General features: G+C 43.5%; 1 protein-coding gene across 1 annotated transcript in view; it reads left to right on the top strand.

The window, feature by feature from the left end:
• The first annotated feature begins 3,671 nt into the window (after positions 1–3,671).
• Positions 3,672–23,174, top strand: part of FAM134B (family with sequence similarity 134 member B) — a 38,345-nt gene continuing 18,842 nt past the window's right edge. The window contains exon 1 of the mRNA XM_015409569.1: positions 3,672–4,255. Coding sequence (XP_015265055.1) covers positions 4,221–4,255 — 35 coding nt within the window. The 5' untranslated portion in view covers positions 3,672–4,220. The remainder of the gene's footprint in view (positions 4,256–23,174) is intronic.

The following is a 23,174-nucleotide window of genomic DNA, read 5'->3' as shown; positions in this document are numbered from 1 at the left end:
TCTTCTTGTTCTCGAGTCTCTTGTGCTATTAGCTCTGAGGCTCTTGCTGCCTGTTTTATTGCACCTGAAATGCTGTCTCTTGGAAGACAAAGAGTTGCTTTGTGAACTGGAGCACATGGGTGGCCAAAGATGGGATTTCTCCTCAAAATCCCTTGGCCCCTTGGACTATCACGGACTGAGGAATGTTCCTGACTTGGTAACTATGAATCATTAATGTTTAGTTGAGGCAAACAGCCCTAGCCTTTGTTATGTTGTAATCTCTGGTAGTCTGTGCTAAGCTCTGTACTGAATAAAAAATCCTTCTTATTGCTAAATTGTCTCAGTTGTTGTACCTGAACTCCAAGGCTAAATCTTGTAGCTAACCCTCACCACACATGCTACCTTGGTAAAAGTGCATCTCTGCGAATGAGTTGCTAATGTGTTAAGTTCCAGATGCCAACTGAGGGTTTGGAATCTTCCCTCAGGAGAGCAGGGACTAGTGAAAAGAGGTTCTGGTGGCAAATTGTTCTGAAAACCAGAGAGGGTATAGCCTACCTCTTGGGTTGTTGTTTAATGTACTGAAAAAGTACAGGATTCCCTCTCATGCCTGGACTGGCCTGAGTGGGCTAAATCCTGTACAAGTGTATTATCATATCGTGGTAATTCTAGACAAAATTAGATTCAGTTGGGTTGCCATGTTGGTCTGAAGCAAACTGTTCCGTCTATGTCTGCAGTACGTATGTGAGTGTCAGCAACGCTGCCATATTGTTTATTAGCCTAGGGTTCGCCTGCCTGACCTGTGTACAAGTTGGTACCACATTCCTTTCCTCTCGCTTCTCCCCTTGTTATCTCTGACCTTGGATTCAGGCCTGTGTAGTGTCTCCACTTTCATTAACCGTGGGACTAGTTTCGTTTCCCAGCCTCGGCTCGGTTGGGTCATCGGTTATTCATTCGCGCCCGCGGGAAACAGGCCGATTGGCCCACAGGTTGGGGGGAGGGACCAGTTGAAACCCCTATATCACTATATGCTTGTTCTATGCTAGTTATTCCTAACAGTGACCATGTTAGGAACCATAGCACTGACAATAAAGTATAACCTTTTGGAAGTGTGTGCTCCGTTGTTTAGCTGTGGAGCATGGATGTGTCCAAAGACGTAAAAGTATGTCTGAAGCGGAGGAGTTTGTCCTCTGGGTGATGTTGGTTAACTGGATTTTCTAGGCAAATGTTCCAAATAAAGCATTTTCTGTATAAATCAAAACGAACATGCTCAATCAAATCTCACTCTGTTTAGGGCCTTGAAAAATATTCTAATATTCTCTAGAAAACCCTCACACAGTATCGCACATGCTCCCTTTATTTGAAACCTTTAAATGTAGTGCGGAGGGAGGTTGGTATTTTTTTGTATTTTCTCTCTCTCTCTCTCTCTCTCTCTCTCTCTCTCTCTCTCTCTCTCTCTCTCTCTCTGTGTGTCTGCACCTGGAAGTCACGCTGACCCCCCCTACTGGGGTCCTGGAGGATATTCATAGAGTTGGCTGAATAAAGCCTGCCCCTGTCCTCCCGACTGCTGGCATTCCAAGGAGGTCTCCCATCCAAGTACTAGCCACAGATGACCCTGCTTAGCTTCCCAGATCTGAGAGGTCGGGCTTTTTGGGGCTATCCAGGTCGGGGCTAAATGCAGTATTCATGCCACTGTTCTTTCTCTCTCAACGGTGAAAGGCGCCAAGTATTCTACTGCTGCTCTGAGATATACTTAGAACAGTAAAAGAGCAGACAAAGTTGTCGCCTAGCAATGCCCACACACAGGAAGGGGCTTGTATTGTACATTGGTACTGCATGGCTCTCCATTTTATCCTCATAACAACCCTGTGAGGTAGGCTAGGCTGAGTGTGTGTGGCTTGGCAAACTTCCTAGGCACACTGGGGGATTAGAACCTGGCTCTCTCAGATCCTAGTCTAACATTCCAACTATGTTTTCAATACTGGGAAAGAGCATGTTAAGTGCCAATCAAGGTATTTTATTCTCCATACTTTGTGAGCCAGTAGGGTTTAATGGTCAGAGTATCAATGGAAGGTCTCGGAAACCTGGGTTCCTGTGTGTCCACACTTGTGTGTAGCCAGCCACATTGTCTGTCAGCCTAACCTACCTCGCAAGGTTGTTGTGTGGATAAAATAGGGAAAGGAGAAAAGTGTTTGTCACTCTGAGCTCCTTGGAGGGAGGACAGGATAAAATGTACAAGGTAAACTTGAATCTTAAGAAACTGCTTAGCTGATACTCATAATTAAGATTTGGCCCAGTTGACATTTGTGAACAAGCATTTGGATGGTGGCATTGCAGTAATTTGTTGATGCATAGTCTTTATTGAGTGCCTGCAAAAGAATATTGGTGGCTTTGAAGATGGGTACCAGGACATACTATGTATTCTGTTTTTTGGGGTTTTTTCGGTTTTTTAAAAATTTAATTGCTTTTCCGCTACACATACTACAAGAAAAGGGAAGAAAGCGCTAAGACTAAAATACAAAGCTAAAGCAAGGATCATCTTTCATAATTATATAAATAGCTTATTGTATTTCCCAACCTTAAAGTAGATTAAAAAATATAAGAGGAATATAACTGTTTAAGATTAATATAGAATCAAAGTAAAGCAAGCATATTTAGCCAAAATAGATGTAAGCCAGTTTCTCATCTAACCAGGGCTATTTTGGGGCAGGAACGCATAGGAACAAAGTTCTGGCTGGCTCCCGAGTTGGCCACACCCAGCAGGAACTCATTAGCATATTAGGCCACACCCCCATGTTACCAGAAGTGTGCTCATCCAGCCACACCCACCTTTTGCTTCTTATTCTGTTTACCTTGTTTGTTGTCAAAACCCAGGGCTTTTTAATAGCAGGAACTCCTTTGCATGTTAGGCCACACCCCTAATGTAGCCAGTCTTAATGAGTTTCTGCTGTTGGGTGTGGCCTATTATGCTAATGAGTTCCTGCTGTTGGGTGTGGTCTATTATGCTAATGAGTTCCTGCTGTTGGGTGTGGTCTATTATGCTAATGAGTTCCTGCTGTTGGGTGTGGTCTATTATGCTAATGAGTTCCTGCTGGGCTTTTTCTACAAAAAAAGCCCTGCATATAACAAATGTATAAGAACCTTTCAGAGTTAAACGACACATTATTTTCATATTTCTTGGTTTTCTTGTGTTTGCTCTTGTCATGTGTCAGTCTAACTTTGAGGCGTTTCGGAGAAGCGGCTCCTTTATCGTCATCAGAGTCCTCTGAGGATTTGTTAGTTGTACCTCCACTGCCTCCCGATTCATGTTCACTTTGACTCCAGCTTTAACAAACAATGACTGTGCTCAGTCTTTAAAGCTGCTGGACTCCTGCATGATTTTCCCCTAATGAAATAATTTAAACTGCTGGGGTGATTCTTTTATTTACTAAGCAACAGCATGAATCACACAGCCGTGCTATGCCCAGTTCTTTTTTCCAAAACTACCTCCTGCTTCTGCAGTGGGAGGACCATGTGTTGGCCATCTGCTGTAGAACACAAATCTTGCGCCTGCCTGTCACATGGAAAGAAGTGACCAAGTTAGGAAATGACTTTCCTCACTTGGCAGGCGCCAGTGAGAACATGAAGAGTGAAATAACATTCACGTGCTGTTGTTGCGAGAAGGAAACCACGTTTACCTGGAAAATACGTAGACTCTTCCATTCATTTTCCCTAGTGATATGGTCACCTCCCCGGGGATCATTGGCGGCTAGTGGAGGGGGAAAACAAGTGAGTGCCAGCAAAGTCTTGGCTCCTGTCAGCTTATTTGGGGTGGGTTCATATATTTAATTATTTCAACAGCATGTAATCCGCCGTTCAGGTTCTTAGTAAGGCTAGCAAGAAGCCAGTCACAGCCGGCCAAGGAAAAGGAGGAAAGACTCCAAAATGAAGGTTAATGACTGGGCGGCTCCAGCTCACGTGATCCTGAAACTGTTGGGTTCTGGACAGCATTTGCTGTGAAGCAGCCTGTCACGGTGGTGCTCGGAACAAGGTGTGACCTGTTTGCTGTCTGGCTGAGCCAATCAAAGCCGTACTCTGTGAACTTCATTCAAGTTAAACAGACACTTAATGATGTGTGTAAATACACCCTTCGCCAGAGAGACTTAACAGGAGCCTCTAAAGGAGACCGGGAGACTGGCTTTTTTCCCAGGCAGAGAAAGATTGACAAATTTTCCTTGGATTTAACCCTCTTTCAGAAGTTCAGAATGTCAGAAGGGGAGGACTTTGGGCAAAATCAAAGGTACTGTAAGTTTAATTTGGGATGTGTTATTGTCCCCCTTTTTGTTTTGGTTTGTTTTGGTTTGTTTCTTTGTTTTAGCTCAGGTACCAAAGCTGAATTCTAGCTGTGGTTCTCATGTAGATGAAATAGATGCTTGCTGTGTTTTACTTCTGTGAAAATGAGGCTTAAGTGTTTTTGGTGTGATAATAGCCATGTAAATATTAATGAGTTTGAAAAAGAGAAAATTAGAAATGTGACTCATTTAAGGCAACTGTACTAAGTTCTGTGACTTGACCTCCTTGGGAGCGGTCGACAGAGACACAAATGTCAGAGACACAAATAACTCCAGTGTTGCCTGTTATTGACAGATGCATAATGTATTGCTACTAGGAAGGGCACAGTGTCCCTAGGAGGAAAACCCTTGGAAAGATTCCCCCCCCCCCCCCCATCGGATCTTAGGCTGCAGCACAAGGCTTGATCGAAAATATATTATTAGAAGTAACTCCTTTTTCTTTAAATCAGTAATTCTGCTGAGAGGTACGAGACCCCGTGTTGGTTTTCCACACTCTCATTTTGAATCATTAGCCATACGTTTCAGACTGGAATCTGAGATTCAAGGAATAAAAGTTGAGAATAATGAATATACATTCTTTGTGCCTGTGATCTTGCTCCCATGCCTCATGTACATATGTCTATAGAAATCTGTTCTCTTCACGGGGAGATTTGGAGTAATGCATAAACTTGGGGTGCTTATCCTGTTACAGAATCAACTAAACCAAAACTGAAATAGTGGAACTAAATATTGAAGAAAAAATATCTGGGGAAGTAGTCTGATTAAAATAGCACATCTGATTTTTATAAACATGATTTTGAACTGTTAATCATAAAAGTGCAAGACCAAACTATTGGTTTAATCACATCCTTCATGGGACAGAAAAACTCTTGCAGAGCATCATGCTAGAAATTTGTATAAGAATCCAATTACATACAATACAAATTCTTGTTTTTGTTTTTAAAAAAGGGAGTTTGATATTCCAGTGTTCAGAACATTATTAAGACACAAAAGAACTGGATAGGGTACTGTATGATAAGATATGATGATGCATACATGGGAAGGTATGTAGAGTATGTATACTACATTATTCATGGGGTTGGATCTAGCCAGCTTTCCCCTTCAGACTTGCCTAATTCTCCTCCTTATTGCAGCCCCCAGGGTCCCAAGCATACCCTTTTTGGTGGTCAGAGGATGGCTCTCCTCCCTTTTTTACCAGCAGAAAGGCTGGCTGGATATAATGCATTGACCTTCCTTATTCTTTTCAGGGTCAGGATAGTTCAGTTCTTTGTTTAAATGTTAAATATGGAGGCGGTTAGCTGGAATGGGGAAGTGTAATCGTTCACATTGCTCTCGCATTGTTATTATTTATGCCTCGTACACGTCCTTTTCTTAACTGCTTTGTGTTCAGTAGAGTAGAATAGGACACAAGCTTTTCTAAATGACTAAAATGTGTAAAGAGGGGAAGCAGATGGGTCAAACAAAACGTTGCAGGTGGTTGACTTGTCATCCAGAATTCAGCTGTGGGGAAATTTGTTATGCAGGAGTGAGGAATATGTTGCAATCCTTGACTTGTCAAAAAATTCCTCATGTATTCTCGACAACAATGGCCACGAGGTGATGCTTTGGCTCCTGGGCCGGGAGGGTGGGTGTTTGGATGGAGGCTTCCCTGGTTTGTGTTGGGAATGATTGCTCATTCTGAGAAGATCGTGCGGGTTTGTGCTGTGACTGTTCATCTTGCCCTCACCATCACTCCCATTTGGAGATTCCAGGAACTGTTGTTTCCCCTCCCCTTCATGTGTCCATCAGGTGACCCAGATCTAGCCCTCATTTGCCCTTTGACTTGGGTCTTGCAGCCGCTGCCTGCAGAAGCTGCCACAGTGGGAGGGGTGTTTGTTTATACCTGGGCATACGTCAATCATATATGGAGAGGAAGAGAGCAGTTTTAAGAGCAAATGGAATGGCTGGGTGAGGATACTTGGTGGCTTGCCTGCATGAAGCCATGGGCCCTTTTTGCCCAGCTGAACCCGGGACAGGGGGTTAGTTCCAGCGATGCACTGCAAAGGGGTACACCTTGACAGGTTGCGGAATTTCTTTCTCCTCACCTGCCACATCCCTTTTGTTCTTAAAATCAAAATTCACTGGGCGAATCATGTTTAACTGGGCTTGTTGACCTAGTGTAGGATCAGAGACTGCCTTCTCTTCTTTGTTTCATCATTGTCGGCTTTAGTGTAGCTGCTCTGAAATGATTGCAGTAGGGGCTGAATCCAGTCCTTTGGCTGTGGCAGGGCCAGAGGTGCCGCGTCTCACAGGCTCTCTCAGCACAGGCTCCCTGCAGTGTTCCCTCTAAGCTGAGTCAGTGTGAGCCAGCTCACAGTCTTTTAGCCTCTGGCTCACACATTTTTGTCTCCGCTCAGGAAGGAGGGCTCCAGAGCGAAGTAATTGATGCAGTAGCCAAATCGCTCGCTCACAGCTTTCATGCCAGTAGCTCGCAAAGTAGCATTTTTGCTCACAGGACTCCACAGTTCAGAGGGAACATCGGCTCCCTGTTGTCTTTTAGGCACAGTTTGAAGTGCATTTTTTTTTTAATCCCCTGAAGGCAGGGTAGCTTTATTAATTTTTTGTTACACCTACAATCTAACAGAAAAAGAAAAAGGGAAGGGGAAAAGTACCGCAGGATAAAAGGACAGCAAATTAAGCCCACACTATAACTAAAAACCCAAGAGGGAAGATCCTTAACAGTTAGTATTCAGTTAGTATTAATGTAACTTTTCATTTAAACCAATGAATTAAAGAATTAGTCAGTCCATGTTAGTATTAGTCCAGCTTCTCAAGTGTGCATCGAGTCTCTTTCATCATCTTCATCATTTGCGAACCGTTATTTTAAGTGTTACTTTGGTCCCTTGTGTCACAAGTCATATGCCTCTCTGACACCTCCTGCTGCGCCTTGGTCTTCGTCCGTATCTTCTATGGTGCCCGCTCCGCCGTCTCCTTCCTGTTGTTCCTCTTCCTTCGATCCAAAATGCTGTTTCATCCATTCATCTGCCTTTAAAACCGAGTCGATTTTCTCCCTTTTATCTCTGTATTTAAACACAACACCCTCAGGAAAGTTCCAAGAATACGAAATTTGATTGATCTACAGGACTGAAATCAAGTCTTTATACGCTTTCCTTTTCTGACGAACCTCAAACGGGGTGAGTTTGAAGCGCATTTTTAAATAGCCATCGGTAGTGTGGTCAAAGCAATGGCATTCCCAGTAGACATGTATGGCTGCGAGAGTTGGACTATAAGGAAGGCCGAGTGCCGAAGAATAAACTCTTTTGAACTATGGTGCTGGAGAAGACTCTTGAGAGACCCTTGGACTGCAAGGAGATCAAATCAGTCAATCCTAAAAGAAATAAACCCTGACTGTTCCCTGGAAGGCCAGATAATGAAACTGAAGCTCCAATACTTTGGCCACCCAATGAGAAGGGAGCACTCACTGGATAAGAAGACCCTGATGCTGGGAAAGATTGAAGGTCAAAGAAGACGGGGACGGCAAAGGATGAGATGGTTAGACAGTGTCATCGATGCAACGAACATGAAATTGAGCCAACTTCAGAAGACGGCGGAAGACAGGAAGGCCTGGCGGGAGATGGTCCATGGGGTCGCGAAGAGTCGGACTCGACTGTGCGACTGAACAACAACAAGTGTGGGCTCTGCTCTGACCGTGATGGCCCAGGCTAGCCTGCTCTCATCAGATCCCAGGAGCTAAGGAGGGTCAGACCTGGTTGACTCTTGGATGGAAGACCAGCAGGGAAGTCCAAAGTTGCTACTTGGAGGCAGCAATGGCAAACCAGCCACCTCTGAATGCCCTATAAAGTTGCCATAAGTTTGTTGAGACTTGACAGTGCTTTCCACTGGCAGTATGGGTTCTACATGCCTCTGAGACTGTCTTCTCTGTTTTTGTTTTATCTTACTCTTAAAATTTGACTGAAAATTGCCTGTACTGTCTGTGAGCTACGTTCGCACATGGCAGGAGACATGCCAGAAGAAGGAAAAGAGTCTGCAGAGCAGAACCGGACTCTTCGGGCCAGCTCAGGGCAGAGGATGATCTGCCCCAAAGATCTTCTCTTCAGAAGTTGTATCATGTTTTTAACTGTTTTTTTAAAGCTGTGAAGGAAATAATCTAGGCCACTCCAGTAAAGCCTCCTAACTGCCCACCAGGCCCAAGAGCCAAGGTCACACCTCAAAGTCACTGTTACCAACAGTGCCTTTTTTCAGCCCAAAGCTCATAGAGACAAGAATGAGAAATCCTAGAACAGATCAGACAGCACATGTGAGCAAGTGGGGGGGGGGGAGTTGCCTTTTGGTGTAGTGGTTTGTGTTGCCACACAAAGTGCGTGGACTCTCATCCTGGAGAACGGGGTTTGATTCCCCACTCCTCCACTTGCACCTGGCTGGATGACCTTGGGCAAGCTGTAGTTCTGACAAGAGCTGTTCTTGAAAAGAGCAGATTCTGTCAGAGCTCTCTAAGCCCCACCTACCTCACAGGGTGTCTGTTGCGGGGAGGGGAAGGGAAATGAGTTTGTAAGCTGCTCTGAGACACCTTTGGGTAGTGAAGGGCGGGGTATAAATCCAATCTCCTCTTCTCTTCTTCTTTGTTTCCCATGCGCATAAATGAGGAATCACTCCTCCCCGTGTTGTATGCGGTTATGCGCATACTGCTAGGCGAAGGGAAAAAAGGGCACCAAGTCGGGATGGAATGAGCAGACCATCCCGATGGCTGGAGTGCGTGCTTGAGCGATCAGACAGGGGAAAGTCCATCCATGGCCCGTCGGCAAGCATTAGGAGCAGATTTTCTCTGGTGTCTTTTAACTCCGCTTCCATGGCGGGGCAGCACGGGGTGTCAACGGCTGCAGGACCTTTCCCGGATGTTGCTGTCTGATCGTGCCCTTTAGATCTGCAGGCATTCGCAGCTGAGTTGGATCTAAAGGCATGTCTGACCATGGCCAGTGAGTAGTATCCTGACTGTCATTTACAGTGCTGGTATTTTTCCAAGGTTATCCCAGAAGGCAGGGTTAAATTTAAGCTGCACGTTTTCCAGTCCTGGAATGTTATGTGTTTGTGAGTGAACTGGAATATCTTTGCAGACTTCCGCAAAATGTGACTGGGCTGAGTGCATGCACCCACATGTATCTGAATAACAGTTCCATGTTCACTAGGCACATGGGTAGTTCAACAGGAGTCTTCTGGTCGGTCTTCCAAGATGGCGGCTGAGGCAGACGTTTGATACCGAGCTCCGCGTTTTATCTACTGTTTTTACTTACTGTTTTGTTCTTCCTGGAATTTGGAAGCTGGAAGGAGGTTGAGGTGGACGGCCCTTTTTTTCCTCTGCACAGTGAGACTGTTTTATCCTGTTTTATCCTTTTTTATCTAACTGCAGCAATTGTTTTAGCTGGCTAGGATATCGTACTGTGAACTTGTGCTAGTTGCAAACAGTATCTAGTGAGGTTCTTTAGCCTCCCTGGTGCTGATAAGCTTTTATTTTGCCTAAATAGAGTGAAAAGCCAAGTATTTTATGACTTCAAGGTCGGGAGCTACTAAAAGGAGGAGAGAAAGAGATGAGGAAGGAGAGGTGGCAGAGAAAGAAGATGGTTTTAAATTTCCAGCAAATAAACAAACAAAAATTTGTGATTTTTTTGAAAACTCTGTTATCTACAATGTGCCAGTTGCTAATTATTTTGCTCCTCTGGCCGAAAGACATGAGACCCCGGAGCCAGTCCCTGACACACCTGTCGCTACTAGCTGTGAAATATGGCAGAAAGAACTTTTGGAGTTGCAAGCCCCTAGAGACGAAATGGCTGGAGAGTCAGGCACAATAATTAGCAAGTATGCAGATCTTACGGCGAAAACAGTGACTTTGATTTTGGAAAGGGTATCTGAAATACAAATAAACATCAACAAACTCACTGCAAAACTTGAACTGCTAATTAAAGATAGAGCCTCGCCAGCTGCTTCTCGTTATCAAGAGGGAGTCAATGTAGTAAAGGGACAAATGCAACATTTTGGGGCGAGTAGATCTATAAATCAGTCCTTAGTACTTCAGAAGGATAAGATATGCCTAACGATATGTCCATATAGAGGTAGGAAAATCTGGTGGAAAACGAAGTACGACATCTGCAAACACCTTGGTAACTTATTTGGGAGCAGAATGAGTTTTGTAGACATCAACAGTATAGAGACCCTTAATAGTTCTTCCCAAGTACAAAAAGTGCTGCTAATATTTAAAACAACAAGAATTCCTGCTCTACTGATGAGACAAAAGAGGAGATTAAATCAAGTGGGGATTTTTCCAGATAGAGTTTTCTATAATCTCAATATTGCTCCCCTGTGTGGTTCTCAGCTTGTGTTCAATCAACCTTCGCCACAGAATAAAGACCCTATGGAAGCTCATGAATCCCAGGAGAGAAGGAAGTCACTGATAGACTCATTGCTAATGGAAACTGAACATCTTGAAAATACAGAAGAAATTGAACTAATTACATCATTTAAGACACTACCTGTAAAAGAACAGAAGGCTATTACCAACAGATTGGATGTTCTGAGGAAAATATTATTGGAAATGGAAGTCCCTTCAATGGAAATAGAGGCTCCTTCGAAAAGTCCTGCAAAGGATAGAAAAGAGCCTAAACAAATAGCCAACAATATTCAGTCAACTCCTGTTTGCGATAAAACCCTTGTACAAAATGCCTACCCAATAATAAAGCATGTTCCAGAAAAGAAGGGCGCGTCAGATGGAAATAAACTGTCAAAAGCTAACAGGAATTGCTGCATCTTCGATGACGAAGCTGGACAGTTGAACCTCATTTCGTTTGAGTGACTAGAAGAACGACCTACAAAGGGGAGGGAAAAGGGACAATTAATTAAACTTCTATGCTGGAATATAGCAGGATGGTCAGCTAAAGTATATGATAAGGGGTTTCTAGATTACTTGTGTCAATTTGAAGTTATTTTTTTGCAGGAAACCTGGATGTTGGAAGATTTTGATATATCTGGGTACAGCGCTTTCCATATACCAGCGACGCCAAGTAATAAGGGAGGGAGACCCTCAGGCGGCCTGGCAATCTTTATATCCACTGCATTAAATGTGGAGGCTAAAAGAATTTATCTACCAAATGAGGGAGCTATTGCAATCCACCTAAGCTGCTCTAGATATACTGTGGTGTGTGTAAATTGTTATCTAGCACCACAGCGATTAAAGGCCCAAATAAGAAAAACTTGGAACCTGATGGAAGGTAACATTGCCCACTGTTTGCAGACATATCCCAATGCTGAGTTAATTATGGGAGGGGATTTGAATGCAAGGATGGGAGCAAATGATGAGATTCTATTTGATAAGTATGGGATCGAATCAAGGGGTGGGGAGGTTGTGGATGGGTTCAATGATCGATGTTCACTGGATGTTGTTGTGAATTATGCAGGGCTTTGTTTAGCCCAGCTGACCCACAAACTGAATCTTAAGATCTTAAATGGAGTAACTCAAGGTGATTGTCCGGGGCAATACACCTACTGGTCCAGTAACAGACATTCCACTATAGACTATTTGATAACCACCAATGATATGTTTGAAAGGGTAAGCTGTCTATATATTGAAGAGCGAGTTGAGAGTGACCATCTGCCGCTCAATTTAAGCTGGAACGTGGGGGCTGTCCCCCTTCACAAAGTACATGGAACCTTCTTGAAAGCGGATAATATAACAAGCAGGCGGAAATCTAATTGGTGTCCCAAGTTGAATGACAAATTTTTAGCATGGACAATATCTGAAATAGGGAAGGATACTTATAGAAAACTATCATCTCCGGTGATGAAGGAGGGCTCTAATTGTGAGGCCCCTATTCTTAATATCTATGCACAGCTAACGGCCCATTTATCCTCAATTCTATCACATGAAATTAATAACTCCCAGTTGGGGCGTCCCAATAATAAAAGCTGGTTTGATAAGGACTGTGTGCAGGCAAAACAGAGACTTATTAGGAGCCTTAAAGAATTTCACAAAGTCCCAGTGATTGATAACAAACTAGAAGTACAAGCAAAAAAGAAGGCCTATAAATACCTCCTGAGAAGTAAGAAAAATCTGGCTAGAAAGCTTAGATGGAATACACTAATAGAGGCAGCTAAGAAAAAGGATCATAGGCAATTCTGGAAAATAGTTGCAGGTGTTGAGAAAGTAGGTAATGCCAACAGGGAGTATATAATTCCTGCAAGAATATGGGAAAATCATTATGAAGAATTATTCAAAGGAGGGAATGGGGAATCCCTCCCACTGAGAGAGTTGAGCAACTACCCAACCTGGGAGCCTGTGTCAACCAAGGAGGTGGAATCTTATATTATAAACCTCAAAAGTGGAAAAGCCCCAGGTAGTGATTATATTACAGCAGAACTATTGAAAGCTAACTCAACCTGGTGGACCCCGATTTTGGCCAACCTCTTCACATATATTGATCAGACAGGACATATCCCAGAGGGATGGGGGTTGGCTATAATAATTCCGATATTTAAGAAAAACAACAGAACAGATCCTAATAATTATAGACCCATTAGCTTGATTAACATTATATGCAAACTTTACACCAAACATTTGTGTATGAAACTATGCAGTTGGTTAGAACAGGAAAAAATACTTAAAATTGAACAGGGGGGGTTTATAAAAGGCCGTTCTACCTTAGATCACTGTTTGGTCCTTGATTATTTAGTACAAAAATACACGCATATCCATAAGGGAGTCCTATACGCTGCATTTATCGATCTGAAAGCGGCGTTTGACTCGGTTGTGAGGGAAAGGCTATGGGCTAAATTGGAGCAGTCAACTATAGACAAGAGATTACTGTTGCTGATATCCAATTTATATAAAAATACATCCTTACAAATACGCTATACTGCCGATGGTAAGCTATCAAGACCTATTCAAGCCCAAAAAGGTGTCAGACAGGGTTGCCTTCTTGCCCCCTTTTTATTTAATTTGTATGTTAATTGTTTGATAACTTGCTTGCATGAAATTGATATCTCAGCACCCACCTTGGGCATGGGAAAAAAAATCCCTGTGTTAATGTATGCAGATGACACGGTGCTTCTTTCACGTACTAGAGGAGGTCTAAAAAGGGCGTTAGAAAAATTTAGTGCACAATGCCAAAAAGAGTCTCTTACTGTAAATTACTCAAAGACAAAGATCATGCGTTTCCATAAAAAATACAAAGAAATGAAATGGTCAATGGACGGGGTACGGGTAGATCAAGTTAAAATTTTTAAATATTTGGGACTAACCTTCTCATTTAATGGAAAGGCTTCTAGACATCTCCAAAATGCTGCATGTTCAGCACAAAAGAGCGCAAATGCTATATTGCGCTTCTTTAGGAAAGAGGGAGCCCAATATGTCCCGGCTGCTCTTAAATTATTCTTGAGCAAAGTTCTCCCACAAATGATATATGGAACACAAATACTAGCAGAGAGTAAATTTAAAGATCTAGAGGTAGTACAATCGAAATTCCTTAGAGCACTCTTCAACGTCCCAAAAGGTACTGCAAATTTGAGTTTAAGACAGCAGGTTTATCTACTGTTACACTGAATATTTGGATTCAGAGGAGTAATTATTGGGTTAAGTCCCATTTGAATCCAGTGGGACTTATTCCTGATCTTTTGGCATCAACACCATATCCCCAATGGGCTCTTAGAGTAGTAGATAAATTGAAACTAATTGGGTTAGATCCTGAAAATCTGCTAGAGGGAGGCCTGCAGTATGCAAAGAATGTAATATACCAACGACTTAAGGATATTGAAGCACAAAACGATTATGCAGCCCTGCCTTCCTATTATAAGAGATTAAAGCAGGGACCAAGTTTAAATGCCGCATCTTACCTTGGACTTATAAAAAACCCTAACCATAGATGGGCGTTTACTAGAGCACGGCTCGATGTGTTACCCTCAGCAGTACTTTATGGTAGATATATCCGGACTCCCATGCACCAGAGAATTTGCTCCTGTCTGTTAGAACAGGTGGAGTCGGCCACCCATATATTACTTCAGTGTCCTATGTATGATGAAGAGAGACAGCAGCTGTTGATACCCCTTCTCGCACGTTTTAAACCCCTGGCTAATTATCTTACATATGCCGAGGAATGCTTGATGAAGTTCTTACTGGCTGATACTTATGATTCTGTCACACGCAATGTTGCTAAATATTGTTACTTGGTAATTAAAAAGCGCAGAATGTACTGTAACTCGAGCCATTAATGACGGAATTGACCGGTGTGGTATTTTAGTAATTAAGCTTGTAAGGTTCTTATGTTGTAGATTCTGTGTTTAATATTTCGGTTCATTTTGCTGGTCTTATGACTGTTCTTAATAAACTTACTTACTTACTTACTTACTTACAACAGGAGTCTTCTAGCTAAGTATAGTAAGCTTAATTTTGTAAGAAGTTGTAGTTGCTGCCAGCCCCTTTTTAACAATTGCATTCAAAAATTGGTGTTTGTATGTTTAACAGCATCAGGCAGTCAAATTGTGTTAAAAATCTGCGTTCTTCTTATATATATTTATTTGGCAAGTCAACTGTGTTCTGGGGCCCTGTCTGGTAAACCAATTTTAATCCTTTGTTGTGCCCCCCCCCCCGCTGTTTCATTCATAACAAAACACTTGTGAGAGTCTGACCCACAAATCAAAGTAGTCAGCAAGACTTAACAAAAAAAATAATTCTATATATTGCTACCAATAAACACTACATAACAACAATGAACAAATTCTATCAAATCATAAGAAAATCATTGAGATCCATCAGAAACTGAGTGGCCTGTTTGCATCCCACTACATTATATTATTTCTGGTTGTGTGATAGCTCCGTATGAGCACGAAAGCTCTTGTACTTAGGGTTCCCAAGTCCAAAATACTCACCGGCGGGGGAGCCGTCCCCGGATGCGTGTGTGCGCGCGCCGCCAGCACGTCACAGGAAGTGACGTGCAACGTCAACCACGTTGAGGGCATGGCCGCGATCGTGGGAGGGAAAACCATAGAGTTTTCCCTCCCCAATCCAGGCCACACCCCCAACGTGGTCGACGTGCACGTCACTTCCTGTGACACTGCGCTTCGGGGGGCGGAGTTCCCCCGGGGCCCGATTCCGCGGCGGCGGAAATCGGGCCTCCAAAGCGGGGGTTTACCCACCCACCCCGCCCCCACTTGGCAGCCCTACTTGTACTACTATATAGAACTTTTTCTGAGGAAGATCCAGTCTTTGAAACATTGTTGTTATAAAATCTGGAGACGTTGATTTATATTCCTGTACAAAGATTTTCTTATGATTTGATGGAATTTGTTCATTGTTGTTATGTAGTGCTTATTGGTAGCAATATATAGAAAAAAGTTCCTTGTAAGTCTTGCTGACTACCTTGATTTGTGGCTCAGACTCTCACAACTATTTTCTCAGTACTCGTTTCTAGACAAGGCCGTGTTTGTCCACATTTGTCTTGTCATTCATAACAAAAGCCACAGAAGCGAGATGCTTATTTGGATTTTGCATGTCACGGCCAAGCTCATGTGCGCCGTAGCTGTCGCGCCCTTTAAAAAATTATTTTTAATTTTATTTTTATTTAATTCTAGGTAGCACTAAAACCCATGAAGTGTTTGCTTTAAATGTCCCCCCAAAAGTATTGAAGTTGGATATCCCTGATCCTATATGTTATACACTTTATTTAAATTACTGTTTTACCAAACTGGTGCTTTTAGCATTTGTCTGACGGTGCGCAATATTACATGGTGAGCGTACTTTTGTGGTCCATATTTAAATTCTTGCTGAATTTAAACCATATAAGCACTGAAATCATTTTTTGTAGGCTCATGTCTTCAATTTATACTTAACAAAAGAAGACATACACAAATTTCAACATAATGGACTAGCCTTAAGGAGATGAGAGTATTGCCCCTTTAGGTAATAGGGCATAACACACTGTCACACTGGCAGCATACTTCAGAGAACAGTTTAAATTGAACAACTGGCTGGACTGCAGGTAATTTCAAGTGCTAGGAAGTATTAATGGCATTCGTCATATGCGCACATGACAGAATTGCAAGGTAAAAATGGAATGTTTGGTCTGGTTACTTGGCTGTAATTTGATGAATATGCTTCATGGCATGTTGATTTGCTGGTATAGAAATTGATACTTGACTGGCATGATGAGATAAAATAGGTACATCCCAAAAGCCACCCTGGTTGGTGTTTGGCAACTCTTTGGTCAGCTGGCCACAAATATGGATGTGGCCGTGCAGGGCTCCTTTCTTTTTCCTTTCTGCCTCTTCTCTGATAGCTCGGTGGAAATTGGGGCTGGTAGGAACGTGCAGTGATTCCACTTGGGAATCTGGATCCAGCCAAAGGATAATATGTAGGGGCTCTAATATAAGGGTCAAGGCCCCCGATCTCTGATCTTCTGCTTCCCTCCCAGTCCAGTCCTGTTCAGGGTCTGCAGCATTTTTTGAGTTACCATAAAATGAAGATTTTGATAGTTTCACCGTTCCAGAGTGAAGGGCTACAGGATGCCAAACTTCCCCAAGCGATCTGAATGGTCGGTCTTTGCGCATCAGGTTGGGTTTAAGTTAGTCAAATGGGATACGCATAGAGAGCGTCTGCTTTTAGTAAACAACACAGAAATAATGCATTAAACTGCTGGATTCAAGGAATGCAAAAACAATTTCTTTGACAATTAATGGGTGGATGACTTAGGGTCTCTTTGTGTGTCTGTTGTAGAGACATGCGATAAACCAAGGATGGCTCATTTTAACTGTGAGAAAGCAAATGTTTGCAGAGAACACGCCTAACAAGAAAGGTGTTATGAGATTATGCATAGGAATGCTGCTGCCTAATTGTTAGTACTGAACAATAAGCATAGTTTGAATAGTCTGTCTGCAGTCAACTAAGAATAATTTTTAGATTACAGCAGAGTGGATAGTTTACACTAATTGAACTATACTTATTTGCATATGGAGGTCTCTGGTTCACTCCAAAATGTAGGAATTTGCAGTGCTGTTCAAAATATGTTCACAGTGAGGTTTACATCGAAGTGATGCATCAGAGTACTGATGTGGGTTTTCTGGAAACTTCTGTTTGCATGTGCAAACTGATTTGGGGAGCTTTTTCAATAAAGAACATATTTTCCAGAAAATGTTAGATTAAAAAAAAAAATCATGATGACCTAAATCAGGTCATCTGATCTAGCATGTTTGACTTTTAGTAAACAACACAAAAACAATGCATTAAACTGCTGGATTCAAGGAATGCAAAAACAATTTCTTTGACAATTAATGAGTGGATGACTTAGAGTCTCTTTGTTTGTCCGTTGTAGAGACATGAAGGCCTAGAAAAAATAGAAAATTCAGAAAAGAACAGTTTTTGTTTCTTTTTTCCCAAGGCAACCCCCCCCCCCCCAGTTTTTCCAATGGGAAAAAAATGAAATTTGGGGGACTACTGGGGGGGGGGATACCTCCAATGAAATATTTTTACTTTTTGAATGAGTGAAATGCTTTTAAAGACAAGGGGGGGCATGCTTTAGACATAGACAGCTCTTAAGTCCAAGATGCATTTCTGCACCTAGACAGGTACCTAATCTTCATACGGGGAGCGTGCAGGGCTTTCATTGCTTCTCAACAGTCGCATGCCCCTGTTGGACAGCAAAGGGTGCATCAGCTTTCTCTCAAGTACTGGCTATATTTACAATTTTGCTCATAGAAAACTAAGGAATTTATAACTTACATTCCATAAATATGTCAAATATTACAATTTTATATGCTAAGTAAGTTTTAAATTATGAATTTTATGTTAGAGCCCCGCTAGTCTAGCATCCCGTCTCACACGGTGGCCAACGAATTCCTCTGGGCGGCCAACAACAAGGCATAGAGGCCGAGGCCTTCCCCTGATGTTGCCTCTTTGCTCTAGAATTCAGAGGATTAGTGCCTCTGAATGTGGAGGTTCGCCTAGGTCACTATGGCTAGTAGCCATTGATAGACTTTTCCTCCATGAACCTATCTAATCCCCTTTTAATGCTGTTTATTCCTGTGACCATCACTACATCCTCTGGAAGCAAATTCCACATTTTAATCACTCTGTATGTAAAGCAGTAAAGTAGAAAAGGTAGTTTAGGTTTTATAGGACAGTAAGTATTGGATATATATCAATATTTCCTAAAATTTCCACCCCCCACCCATGGCTTCAAAATTTCTGAAAAGTTTACATCTCTAATCTGTCCTGATAACTTTAGAAGCCCCCTTTTTGCTATAGAAGTACTTGTAATTGTTGCCCATGGTGAAGATTTCATCAGAGTGCATTGGACTATGTGATAGACTTGTGCTTGGTATGTGTTTGAGGTTCAACTACTCTTTGTGTTTTGATTATTTGGGTGCTGCCTCTCTCTTTTTTTTGTGCTTTCATGTGAAATGTGAAGGTAAAATGGAAAAAAAGTTGTTTGGGTTTTAGTTCTAGGTGTCCAGCAACCATCTGAATAGCAAAATTGCCAACCCAGTTCCATTAGAATTATGATTTGAATAAACGGATGATTTAAAAATGCCAATATCTGAACTGTTGGTGGGCAAAAAAATAGTGATGCATTTAATAGATTGCTGTGGTGATTTTTCTGTGGTATTTAGGGAATTACAGTAAAGATTAAGCATCTTCATTCTTACACAAATCCATTCTAACTTTAAAAAAAAATGTTAGCAGGAGCACTGCAACCCTAGAGTCGGATTTGACTGGCTTTCGAGCAAGGGAACCTTTACCTTTACCTATGATGGTGTAGTAATTCTGTAGAAATGAATCAGGCAGTTATTCTCAGCTTGGCTTTTGATGATCTCCCTGCCTATCAGTGTAATCCTCCAGGCAAGTAGTCAATTCAAAAATAATTTCATTGCAATAAAGTTGCTTGTTAGTGCTGTTCTCTGGCACCCTCCTAAGTCTCCCTGGTATCTTAGCCTGAAGATACTGGGACGAGGTGAGACTGGATCTTCTGTAGGAGGTGGGCAGCTCAGTGCTAAGCCCTGAATCCTGGTGTGTTGCCAGCACGGCTAGTCTGTAAACGGTGTTCTTTCAGTGGAGAAAAGACAATAACAATAAAGAGGTAACTCCCAAGGAGCTGAGGGTGCAAAAGCCTCACCAGAAGCCATGGTGACGTACATACCCCACACCCACCAGTCATGTAGTGGGATGTTGACAATCCTGTGGCAGTCAAAGATTGAAGCTGCCGAACGCACTCCAATGCTGGCACCATGCCTCAGCCCACTCACAAAACATTAGAAGGGAAGGAACAAAAGAAACACTGCTCCCTGATGGAGGGAAGACCACAGTGTTGCCCCATGACTACCACACTCCTAGGAGATCACAGGTGGGAGTTGAGATGCCCTCTTGCAAACACCATCTGACAGGCTGAGGCACAGAGAAGGAAGGATGGGCACTCCAGTGTATCACCCAGATGCTTGCATTCATGAGGGAAGAGGCTGCAGCTTGTAGAGCAATCTGGCTTTGCATTTACTTTGCATGCAGGTTCAGTCTCCGGTTACAAGGGTTAGGGGGCAGGTGATGTGACAGACCTTTACCTGGGACCCCAGAGAGCTGTTGCCAGTCAGAGTAGGCAAGACTGAATGTGATAGGCCAGTGACTGGACTTGCTATAAGGCAGCATTGTGTGTATGTGTATGTAAGGAACCCCCGCAGAAAGCATAGGGGATTTGCCAAGGTAAAGGCTTGGGTTGGTCCCATGGGGAAAGAATGAGAACACGGAACTGCATATTCACATAAGGCATTCATGTTATCTCCCCAGTGGAAGTAGTGACCGACTTCACGTTCCTGCGATCCCAGATCACCGAAGACTGTGACAGCAGCCATGAAATTAAAAGACACCTGCTCCTTGGGAGGAAAGTGATGGCGAACCTAAACAGCATGATAAAAAGTAGAGACATCACCCTGCCAACAAAAGTCCGCATGGTCAAAGCAATGGTATTCCCAGTAGTCATGTATGGCTGCGAGAGTTGGACTATAAGGAAGGCCGAGCACCGAAGAATAGATTCTTTTGAACTATCGTGCTGGAGAAGACTCTTGAGAGTCCCTTGGACTGCAAGAAGAACAAATCAGTCAATCCTAAAAGAGATCAACCCTGACTGTTCCCTGGAAGGCCAGGTAATGAAACTGAAGCTCAAATACTTTGGCCACCAAATGGAAGGGAGCACTCCCTGGAGAAGACGCTGATGCTGGGAAAGATTGAAGGTCAAAGAAGAAGGGGACGGCAAAGGATGAGATGGTTAGACAGTGTCATAGATGCAACGAACATGAAGTTGAGCAAACTTCAGAGGACGGCGGAAAACAGGAGGGCCTGGCGAGATCTTGTCCATGGGGTTGCGAAGAGTCGGACTCGACTGTGTGACTGAACAACAACAAAAAAGTTCACTAGGAGTAAGCATTCATGTGGGAAATAGGAAGGAGGGGTTTAAATCCCATCTTGGATTTAATGGAAATGAGATCAGCAACCAGATGACCAGCAGCACAACAGGCAGAGTGACAGGAATAGAACCCACACCTTGCACAGGTACCTCTTGGAGCATTTGGAATCTTACAGAGACTGCGGGGAAAGGCACAGTTCTGGGTAGCACCGCAGGCTTAGCATACTTGAGGTTCTTAGTTTGATCTCCACGTGGGGCTAGCTAGCATAGAGCCCTGGAAGGAGTCCCGAGCACAGCTCACATCTGCACGTCCACTCATGTAGTAACCTCAGCTGGTGGTTGGCACAGCGTTGTGAATGAGGTCCATCCAGACCTCTCCCCAGGTTGGAGGGCTGCCTGGAAGAAGCCAAAGGAGTGAGAATGACAGCTGTGTTTAGCCGTAGCAATGGACAGAAGAAGAAGAGGAACCGTTGGATTTATATCCCACCCTTCACTCGGAATCTCAGAGCGGCTTGCAGTCTCCTTCCCGTCCTCTCCCAACAACAGACGCCCTGTGAGGTAGGTAAGGCTGAGAGAGCTCTGACTGACCCAAGGTCACCTAGCTGGCTTCATGTGGAGGAGGAGTGGGGAATCAGACCTGGTCTTCCAGACTAGAGTCCACCACTCTTAACCGCTACACCGAAATGGCAACAGTGCTCAAGTATCTAGTTCTCTTTTTCCCCCCCCCCCCCCCCCAGCTTGAGCTTCCCACACTTTGGCCTTTACCTGTCGGAGAAACAGTGGAGTCACTGAGCCAGCACGTCCACCTGTCGTAGGGAGTTGTGTTGAAACTCAGTTTTAAGAGTGGCTGGTGTTCTCTGGCGCTCCCTGCTTCCCTTGATGGTTTGAGTGGTACCCTGTGGCCTCTGAATCGACATTGTGCCAGACAGCTGTTCAGCCATCTGTCACGGAGGTCCACCCGGCATTTGACGTGCCTAAAGATGCGCCTGTGGCTGCCAGCCAACCCCGTTTGTGCTCCCCCCCCCCCAGCTGGCATTTTCTTGGGGACAGAGCTGAAGGAGATTCTCCCCGTGAGCCATGCTTTGGCTCTGCTGGCCTACACCTCGGGTTTGAGTGCCACTGCGGGAGAGAGCAACTGAGGTGTTGGGCTTCAGCAGAGCTCCACACTTCCATGGTGCCTCCTTTGATCTGTAGTTCCAAGTAGATCTCGCTGCTCTGCCCCACCCCTCAATTTGGGCTTGCCTTCCTGCTCCTGCTCTCTCACAACACCAGACCACATAGCACTTATGAGTGCCTGTTCGCTACGCATATAAAAGTGTCACGTCTGGTTGGTGTCTTAAACAGTGCTGTGTAGGCACTCCGGTAGAGTTCTGTGAAGGTCTTTACACTTTACTTGAATAGACTTGACAAAGGTAAGCCAGATGTGATCTTGTGAATCCAGTTTCACTCCTGTACAAAAAACATAATGGCTCCAAAGCCAGAGCTCTTAGTGTGCCCAACTGGTGGAACACTTGTCCCCCTTCAGGTATGGAATGAGACTGACACTATTTTTCTTCCTTCCGGATCGCTCTGTGAGACACTTTTAAGATGGGCAGCCGTGTTAGTCTGTCTGTAGCAGCAGAAAAGAGCAAGAGTCCAGGAGCAAAGGCTGTCGATACCCTGCCACATATTTTGTTAGTCTTTAAGGTGCTCCTGGACTCCTGCTCTTTTCTACTGAGATACTTTTGTATTCTCATATTTTATTTTGGTCAGTCTACAAATGATTTTTTTTTTTTTTTGGTCTGGGGATATTTTCAAGTCCAACTTCAGTCTCCTTAGTAGTGAGTTGTATGCAATTGTTTTAGCTTTTGATCCAGTTGGTTCTAGTTAAATTTTACTCTTTTATACACGTTCTGATACCTCTGCAAAAGGATATGGGGGCAATGAAAGGGATTCATTGTACAGAAGTAGAAGTCTGTCCAGGTAGAACCAGAAAGGAGCTGATAAGTCCTCCTATATATTGGGTATCAACCAAAGCGCCTGTCTGGAGCTTGGTTGCCATGGAGAGGTGTGTGGGGGGGGTGCAAACTGGAATGTATACTTTCATTTCTGGTCATTGTCTGTCTGGTGTAGCCATGTAACCTGGAGACCTACCCTGTCTTTAGTATTCTCTTTCCCCTGGGAATCTTAGGGCGTTAATACGGTGGGGTTTTAGCTTAGATGCGATTGGTCAAGAGCCACTAATGTCTTGTTTGATTATGCTATCATTGCTGGCTTCGCACGCTTGACCTCAGTTCTAACAAAGAATGTTATGAGTCTGGATCCTGTCAATGTCTCAATAAACTTTACTTCTTCTGAATGACTGTTATTAGGAACTGATTTCTCCAGGGGCTCTAACATTGGGGTGACCAGTTGTGGTGGCCATTTAAATAGTCTCTGTACCCACTGTTTGCATGGCATTCAGGTA

The sequence above is a fragment of the Gekko japonicus genome, unplaced genomic scaffold, assembly GCF_001447785.1.
Source record: "Gekko japonicus isolate JY-2015 unplaced genomic scaffold, Gekko_japonicus_V1.1 scaffold1501, whole genome shotgun sequence".
NCBI lineage: Eukaryota > Metazoa > Chordata > Lepidosauria > Squamata > Gekkonidae > Gekko > Gekko japonicus.
The sequence above is the reverse complement of the archived record's forward strand: the minus strand, read 5'-3'. Positions and strand labels throughout refer to the sequence as shown.